This window comes from Lepus europaeus, chromosome 3 (assembly GCF_033115175.1).
Source record: "Lepus europaeus isolate LE1 chromosome 3, mLepTim1.pri, whole genome shotgun sequence".
NCBI classification, from domain to species: Eukaryota; Metazoa; Chordata; class Mammalia; order Lagomorpha; family Leporidae; genus Lepus; species Lepus europaeus.
Window position 1 is genome coordinate 39,485,954 of NC_084829.1, and position 9,126 is coordinate 39,495,079.

The 9,126-nt window shown below is 54.5% G+C and overlaps 1 protein-coding gene across 1 annotated transcript; it reads right to left on the reverse strand.

The window, feature by feature from the left end:
• Positions 1-400: 400 nt before the first annotated feature.
• On the reverse strand, positions 401-8,786 carry SAYSD1 (SAYSVFN motif domain containing 1). The gene is made up of 2 exons (XM_062186054.1): positions 8,559-8,786; positions 401-3,175 (listed from the first exon to the last, which is right to left on the reverse strand). Exons 1-2 carry the CDS (start codon positions 8,763-8,765, stop codon positions 2,813-2,815), a joined length of 570 nt encoding a protein of 189 aa, XP_062042038.1. The 5' UTR covers positions 8,766-8,786; the 3' UTR covers positions 401-2,812.
• Between the last annotated feature and the right edge of the window lie 340 nt (positions 8,787-9,126).

Sequence of the window (9,126 nt, forward strand, 5' to 3'; positions counted from 1 at the left end):
GGAGGGAGATATCTTACATCACGGGTTCACTGGTTGAAGCCGGGAGCCTGGAACTCCATCAGGGTCTCCCACGTGGGTGGCAGGGGCCCAAGCACTTGGGCCATCTTCCACTGCTTCTCCCAGAAGCATTTGCAGGGATCTGCATTGGAAGTGGGACAGCCATGACTCAAACAGGTGCCCATATGTAATGCCAGCATTGCAGGCGGAAGCTTAACCTGCAGCACCACGACACTGATGTCCTATTTATTTCTCAAATTTTTATTTATTTATTTTTTGTTATTCAAAAGGCAGAGTGACAGAAAGAGACTGAGATCTTCCATCTGCCAGTTCACTCCCCAAATGCCCACAAGCACAGGGCTGGGCCAGGTGAAGACTGGGAAACAGACATTCAATCCAGGTCTCTGATGGGGGGGGGGGGGAGGACCGGAGCACTGAGTCACCACCTGCTGCCTCCCAGGGTGCACGTGAGCAGGAAGCTACAATCGGAAGCTGAGCCCGGACTTGCACCCAGGCACTTCAATAGGGATGTGGGGATTCCAACTAGTGTCTTAACTGCTGCTCTAAATGCCTGCTCCCTGAATTACATTTTAAAAATGCAAATTGATGCTTTCCTACAACGGTGCTTACGGCCCTGTGCACTGTAGTGAAACTTTGATTAGCGAGATTTTACCTTCTATTGAGCTTTTATGAAATGAAAAAAATGTCAGGAAATTAAGAAAGCCTTAAGAGGACAGATTGAAAAACAAACACTACCTAAAACACAGTCAAAACATCCAGGTTTGGTAGGGATACACGTGTTTCCCGGACCTTCCACACGTCCAGTTCAGATGCAAGTCATGGGAGGAAGACTTCTCTTCGAGCTACGAGGCACCTGCTGCTCAACTGGATGCTCCCAGGGACACCATCCCCATGAGCGAAGGGCTGGAAAGATGAGTGACGGGTGTGAGGGTTTCCAGTGCGGACTGAAGCACAATGCGGCGGGTTGAACCCAGGATGGGGTCCATGAGCACCTCCCCTCTGCTCTTGCCAGAACCAAATCTCATCTCTAGCTTACTGTGAGCATGTGTTTTATTCTGTGCCCCACCCCACTCCCAGCTGGGCTGTGTGCTTGGAGAAGAGGGAATATGTCTGCTGTTTTCCTGGTCATGCCTCGGGTGCCTGGTGGAGTTAAATTTCAATTGGGGTGGGCATTCGGCTCAGCAGTTTGGATATCAGTTGCAATGGCCCCAGGTCCTGGCTCTGCTCCCAATCACAGCTTCCTGTCAATGCTCACCCTGGGAGGCAGCAGGTGATGGCTCAAGCACTTGGGCCCCTGCCACCCACATGGGGAGCCAGATGGAGTCCCAGGTTTCCCGGCTTGGACATGGCCCTGCCTTGGCCATTTCAGGCATTCGGAAAGTAAACCAGCTGATGGGAGAAAGCTGTCTTGTGTTCCTTCTCTCTCTCTGCCTTTCAAAGAAATAAACACAAAATAAACTTTTAAAGATTTAATTTGAGCTAACAACCTGATTTAAATCAAACAAGAATAAAGGAAATAATTAATAGACCTCTTTTAAAAATTATTTTATTTATTTGAAAGGCAGAGTTACAGGGAGAGACAGAGAGAGATCTTCCATCCACTGGTTCATTGGCTACAAAGCTTGGGGCTTGGGTAGGCCGAATCCAAGAGCCTGGAACTCCATCTGGATTTCCCACGTGGGTGCAGCCCAAGCACTTGGGCCATTTTCCACTGCTTTCCTAGGTGCATTAGCAGGGAGCTGGATAGCAGGTGGAGCAGCAGGATAACAAGCCAGTGCCCATATGAGATGCCTGCACTGCAGGGGCAGTGGCTTAACCCTCTATGCCACAGCACCAGCTCATGACAGACCTACACACCTCTATTACTTAACAATGTTTCCTAAGTGTTAAAGTTATCTGTATACCACAAGATTTAATAACTGAACTCTGAAGTTGAAAACTTAACGAAGGAATCAGTAATTCTTTAAAATACCGTTTGGAAAAAAACCAGCAGTGTGATCCACAAAGTATTTAACGGCTTATAAGGAACCTGAACTCTGACACCGTTATGGAAGATGCTGGCCTGAACTTGGGCCTGAGGAGCGTTGCTAAAGTAACTCTTCACCAGGGGCTGCAGACCAAGACACTGCTTTCTCTAAGACAGCCCCGCAGCAGCCAGTAAGCGCGCAGTGCCACTCCCAGCCTTCAGACCCAGAATCTTCCAGAATCTTTCCTGACGAAGCTATCCTGGACAACTAGCTGTAGAGTCTCCGGGCTCCCACTCTGGGTGCCCAGGACTCACTCTGCTCTCAGGTTCCTTACGGAGTGGGGAATGGCGGATGGCAAGGTTGGGACAGAGCACCTGCTTCTGAAAAGGAGATATTTTAGGAGCTTGTTTGTTTTGCAACACTCGTGACTGGAAAGGCGAGGATTAAAGCAGGAAGAACAACCAAAACCAAAACCAAGTAACTCCCACCCCCCCCACCCCCCCGCCAAATAAATACTTCCAGGAGAAGAAAATGCTATAAAAGATTTAGAGAGAACAGTTTTGGTTGATGGACAGCCCTGATGTGCCTAGGCATCACTTCGGAGGGCTGGGTATTTTAATAGACAACTCCACAAGGCCCTCTCAAATAACGAGCCGAGCAGGCCTCCCTTCTGGAGAATGTAATTTTTATAAACGGCATCAGACCCGCTGCAAGTGTCTTTCAGAGTTCTTCCAAAACCGAGGCGAAGTCCCGAGGTGCAAGGACGCAAGGTGCGGCCGGGCTGGCGGCCAGCTGTCTTGTGCACGTCTGTCCAGGACAGTGGCGCGCTACGGCCCCTCGGCGGGCCTCAGCAGCAGCTCACGCTCTAGCTGCTCTGCCGTCAGGGTGCCCTGGATGGGCGTGCAGCCCGGGTTGAACACGGAGTAGGCGCTCTTCTCCCCCGCCCGCCTCTCTCCGGGACCGCGGGTGCCCACGTACATCCAGTAGAACAAGGACAGGACAAAATACACCAGGCCGAACTCCAGCTCCACAAACAGCCCCAGAAGCACCAGCCAGAGGAGAACCTTCAAGAAGGTGATGTTGGTCAGCAAAAACCAGTTCTCAGGCGGAGGCGCGGGTGGAGGCGCGGGTGGAGGGCCATCTGGGTCCTGTGGGCGCCGGGCCGCACTGCTGCCGGGCCGAGCCCCGTCCTAGGACACACAATGAAACACAAGTGAGGGCAAAGAGCAGCAGAGCGGGCAGGCTGCTCCTGACGGCCAGTTGCTCGCCCTGCCCTAGTCTGCAACCATCCCGGCCCTGCTCCACCCCATCCGAGCAGCAGGAACCCTGGGAAGCCGTGACCCGGTAAATGCCGCACAGTGTCCCGATGGCGTATGTCCCTTGGTGAGAGTCCTTTCTTCACATCGGTTTGCTGTGGACCAGGGCAAATCTGTGCTCCCCAAAAGCACAACTCCCTAGTGGCTGACAAGGCCATGGCCACAAGGTGTGCGGCAGGTACAGTCAGGTGCACCACAGGGCTGCTGAGCATAGGGGCCACGGTGAGTGCCATGCTTCTAACACGGAGACCACACCAGAAGCAGGACGTGGAAATCCCTTTCACGTATTAGAAAGTCACTGTTAGATATCACGGGGCCCCTGACCATTCCATCCACGGCCATCCCACCCAGGGCCTCATCACAAGCCCCACAGCCCCCTGCCACCGGGACCTCTCCTAACCAGATGGCCTGCCACGCCCCTTCCCTCCCCCAGACCAGCCAGTCAGGAAGTTTCCCTGGGCTAGAGGGCCATGCTGCCCACAGCCCCTGTGCTGGATGCCTCATCTCCAGCCCTCTGTTTTTCAAACTGTTTTCAGAGCAACTTCCAGAAAGCATTGTATGTGACCCACGCACCGACCCCACAAGTCATCACTTTGTCTCCCTGGTTACTTTCTTTCTTTCCTATTCTGTTCTTTGAAGATCTTTAATGGGGAACAAGATCTTCTACGCTGACTTCACCATCAGCTAATGGACCACAACCTGCAGCTTGAACAGTGGTCTAATGCAGTCCTCTTCTACAGCCCACTCCCCGCCCCTGTCTGAGGTCCTGGCCCCTCTCCACCTTTTAATTCCTCATCTGCCTTCCTGGCAAGCTCCACGTGCACTGGGTGTGGCCTGACACCCCCACCCCCACCCCGGCCAAACTGCTCAGTGCCCAGGCGTCCTTCATACAGGTCAGTTGCACTCCTGGCTGGTCCACACTTGCCACGAAGGCCATAGACTGCCACTGGGCCTTCAGGCATCTCCAGAGCCAAACAGCACCCCTCACAAGCTGGCTGTGAACACACAGCAGGGCAGTCAGTCCATTTGTTTCGGTTTCCTCCCTTATTCTCCTTCATGTGAAAATGTAAAAGGGGACCACAGTTACTGGTCTTGATAAAATGTTCGTTGTGTGACGTCAGTGCTTCCAGAAGTCTATTTTGTTCCTTCCAGATTTTATTTATTTATTTGAGAGGTAGAGTTACAGACAGTGAGAGGGAGAGAGAGACAGGTCTTCCATCAGCTGGTTCACTCCCCAATTGGCCACCCGGCTGGAGCTGAGCTGATCCAAAGTCAGGAATCAGGAACTTTCTCCAGGTCTCCCACGTGGATGCAAGGGCCCAAGTGCTTGGGCCATCTTCCACTGCTTTCCCGGGGCCACAGCAGAGAGCTGGATCGGAAGAGGAGCAGCCAGGACTGGAACCGGGGCCCATAAGGGATGCCGGTGCCGCAGGCGGAGGATTAACCTACTGCACCACGGTGCCGGCCCCAGATCCTTCTCTTCTAGCATCAATGTTGTTAATGATTAGCTTTTCAATTAGGTTGCAAAGTCTGACTGGGGAGACCCGTAACATAGCACTGGCACCACCTCCCACCCTTAAAGAGAGAATCGTGCTTCTCAGCTGTGACGGTGTGCACAATGCTGCCAGTCCAAGAAGGATACATCAGGGTGGGGAGGGCCTGGCCTCTCTGGGAACCGGGCAGTGTGACCACAGCATCCTGGCCCAGGGCATGGGGGGTGGGGGGGCCTGAGGGAGGGCCACAGCCACACCACATAGGGCCAGGCAGGCAACAGTGAAGATTCTAGAAATGGGAAGCTGCTGAAACTCTTAGCAGAAGGCCCAGCAAAACAGCCTTAAAAGATGCTTAAGCTCCTGTAATCTGGGAGAAGGCATGATTATCACCGACTTACTGATGAGGAGACACTGGGAGGTTAAACCATTTCCCTACAGTCACACAGCTGATGACAGGCAGATAAGAGGTAGGCCTGAGAGCCCAGGATGGTCTCCCTCCAAAGCTCTTCTGATTTAATTGGGGGCCTTTTGGGGGGTGGTAGGGAGACAGGCTGGAAACGTTAGAGGGAGATGGTGGTGAATAAACTGGCGCAGGGAACAAACAAGGGGTGGGGGCACAAAAGTCCCTCAGGCCCATTTGGAACGGACTCTACTACCAATTAGCCCTCTGCCCTGAAAGCTGTGTCAGATGTGTTTGTAGCATGCTCAAAAAGTGTGTGGAGGGGCCAGCAATGTGGGGTAGTAAGCTAAGCTTTGCCTGCAGCACCAGCAGCCCATATGGGCACCAATTTGAGTCCCAATTGCTCCACTGCTGACCCAGGTCTCTGCTTATGGCCTGGGAAAGCAGTGCTTGGGCCTGGAAGGAGGCCTGGAAGAAGCTCCTGGCTCCTGGGTTCAGATTGGCCAGCTCCAACTGTTGCAGCCATTTAAGGAGTGAACCAGTGGATGAAAGACCTTTCTCTCTGTCTCTCCCTCTATAACTCTCTCTCAAATAAATAAATAAATCTTTAAAAAAAGTAGGTGGAATACGGAATTAAAAGATGTTTATTTTGGTGCCAAAAAAAAAAAAGTTTGAAATCCACACATGTTTTCAGGATACGTATTTCCCATGAATTTTTGGCAGTCCTATTTCTATTTCTCAAATAGCCAAGCCGTTTCCTACCTCTGAGGCTATCGCTCACATAACCTTGCTGGCTCCCTCTTCCACAAACCTCAGCAAAATGTCACCGCAGGTGCCCTTGGCCTTGTCCCCCAGGCTTCTGCAGGGGTAGTTCCTTCTCCTCAAATGTCACCTCCTCAGGGAGACCCTCCCTGCACACCCAGTGTAAAAAGTGCTTTGTCCCCCTTACCCCCACTCACTATCACAGTGCTCAGATTTCTTTTTAGTTTCCCTTCATAGCATGTATCATGCCGCGGTTTGTCCTCCTTCCCATACCACCCCAAAGTGAAACACACGTTCCAGGACAGCTGGACTCTGTATCGTAACCACGTGGACTCCTAAGTTGCAGGACAGAGCGGGAACACTGTGGGCACAGGACACAGTTTTGTGGAAGGAGGGGGGGTATGGAGGGAACGAGGGAGGAAAGAGAGTAAGGGAGAGGGAGAAAGACGACCTCTAGATTTGGGGGACAGTGCGAGACTGTGCTTAGTGGGGTATTCCAAAGACAGTATTTGTATACAAATCTACAGAGTTGGGGAATGGACCCTAGGGCTGAATGACACCCTGGGGTGGCCTGTGTGAGCTAGGGCTGGGGGGGGGGGGAGGAGGCAGGAGGCTCCTTCAGGATTTAAAAAAAAAGTTAAAGCATTTTTTGTCCTGGCATGGTAAAAAGCTCATCATAGAATTGAGCGTTTTATCTGGGGGCAACTGCTTTCCCTCCAGCAAAACTGGATACTTCTCTACCAATACTGAAAAGCAGCAGCTGCAAATAGAAAGCCAAAGAAATGTCTGACAGGCCACAGTGTGCCATCAGCATTCTCAGGGAAGACATAGATATAACTCAGGAAAAAAAAAAAAAAACACAATTTTTTATGAGAATTTTTACACCAGGGCAAACCTGGGAATGAGAGCGTGGATGAAAATGAGTCTAAAGCGGAGCTGCTTACGCAATGCGTAAGCGGTTGCGGGGCCCCAATGGGGGGCCCAGCATCTCCCCCCATCTTTCTGTCGGGCCACCAGCTCTTGAGTGTCCACTGTAAGGGAAGCTTTCTCCTAGTTCAGCGTCTCTGGAAATGAGACAGGCAGCCAAAGGCGCTTTGTGTGCGTTAGGCATTGTTCTTTAACCACTGGGGATTACCGGGTAAGGCAAACATTCTAAAATCTTCTGCAGTTGCTACAGTCAGTTCTGATCAACAGTAAAGTTAACCAGAGACAATTGAGACAAACTGGCACGCAAGGAAATGGGACTGTTTGAACCCTGCTGCCCTCTTTTTTACCTCTGTCTGGAAACCACGTGGGACCCAGTGTGTTGTAGAGAATAACATGGGGGCTCAAAACTGAGAAACAGGAAGTTAAAAAAAAAAAAACAGTTCCTCAAATCAGATGTTGTGTAGTAACAGTTGAACTTAAGTGTAGGTGAGCAAGGTACTTAGGTACTTCTGCTCCAGCACTTTTTGTTTGCTTTTGGAGAAAAATAAGACTGGGTCACTCCTCAAGTGCCAAGAGCTGGGAAGACCCCTGCCGCACAGGTATGGAGCCCAGGCACTCCACACAGGACTGGCACGTCCCAACCAGCATCTTGACCACGAGGATCCATGCCCACCCCCATTTTAATTTTCCCAAAATCACTTGTTTGGTTCATATCACACTTGGGAGGCACAAAGGCCTTGCCAGGGGCTGTCAGCGAGCAGGGATTTTCCCTTGTTGCGTGTTCCATCGGGACGCTGCGATGTCGCATGCCCATGCCAGTCACCTTTTTGTTTGTTTGTTTGTTTTTTTGACAGGCAGAGTGGACACTGAGAGAGAGAGAGACAGAGAGAAAGGTCTTCCATTGCCGTTGGTTCACCCTCCAATGGCCGCCGCGGTAGGCGCGTTGCGGCCGGCGCACCGCGCTGATCCGATGGCAGGAGCCAGGTGCTTCTCCTGGTCTCCCATGGGGTGCAGGGCCCAAGGACTTGGGCCATCCTCCACTGCACTCCCTGGCCACAGCATGAAGCCACAGCGCTCTCAATCATTAAGAATCGAGTTAGGGGCGAAAGGCCTATCCTACCAATCCAAGTCCACCCCTCCATTCCCTAATCCTACAGCCACGCCCAAGCGTATCCCCCCCCCCCCCCCCCCACGCCGTGGCAGTAACAGGCACCACACCCAGGGCAGCTCGGGATTCAACGCACAGGTTCGCAAAGCCGGGCTATGGGGACCCCGGGTGCGACAAGAACGCGGGCCCCTCTGCTAGCCACTCCCCGTCGGGATCCAGCAGCCCTTTAGCCCTCCGTGAGCACGGGGCCGGGCGCTGTGAAGACGCTTCCCGAGGCCACACGGATCATTCGGCTCTCGGGGAATGATCGGTGGCCAGGGGGGCCCTGGCTTACGACGGCCTGCAGTCGGGAGCTGTGCGGGCGACGCGCCGAGGCCGACACGTCAGGCGCCGGCCCGGAGCAGGAGCGAGGCGCCTTCAGCCCCGCCCGGACGGCGCCGAGGGGGCGTGGCCGGGCCCGGCACGTGAGGGGCGGGCCGCGGCGCGGTGGGCGGGGCGTCGGGGAGGCCCGAGGTGGGGGGAGTGGCTCCGAGGCCAGTTCCGGGAGCGAGGCCTCCGTGCTCTCACCTGAGCGAGGCCGGGCTGGACTCGAGCGCTCGCGGCCCTCGGTTTCCACACCCAGAACCGTGTTAGCCAGCCTGGGGCTGCCTCTGGAGGCTCAGCTGCTTCCGTCTTCTTTGCCGAGGCTCCTGCGCTCTGGCTCGAAGTGCTAGGCTGGGCCGCCAGCCCGGCCCGCCTCCGGGCCTCCCGGAACTCTGCTAACCGCTGTTCCATGGCGCGCGCCTCGCCCCGCCCCTGCCGCCGCGCTCCCTGGCGCGCGCGCGCCCGCCCGCCCGCAGGCCTCCTTCCCGGGCTTTCCCCGGCGCGGGGCCGCCGTGCGCCTGCGCCGCCGCCGGAGCTGTGCTGCGCGTGCGCGCTGGCGTGGCCCGGGCCCAGGGCTTTGTGACGCGCGCCGCGGGCTGGTCTCCCGGAGTGTTCCGCGCTTCTAGCGCGCGTGGGCGCCGTGCCGCTGCCCGGATACAAGGCTGAGCCGTTCCTTGTTCCTCTGTCCTGCGCCGGGCTCCTCTGAGGGAAGCTCCGTCTCGCGTCGAGGCTGATCCCTACACCTGCATCCCGCATGCTGTGGGCGTGGGAA

Bases quoted from the DNA above. Each gene is read 5' to 3' on its own strand.
- SAYSD1 (XM_062186054.1), bottom strand. From the start codon at position 8,765: ATGGAACAGCGGTTAGCAGAGTTCCGGGAGGCCCGGAGGCGGGCCGGG. The intron at 3,176-8,558 runs GTGAGAGCACGG...TGTGTGTCCTAG, and splicing joins TCCAGCCCGGCCTCGCTCAG to GACGGGGCTCGGCCCGGCAG.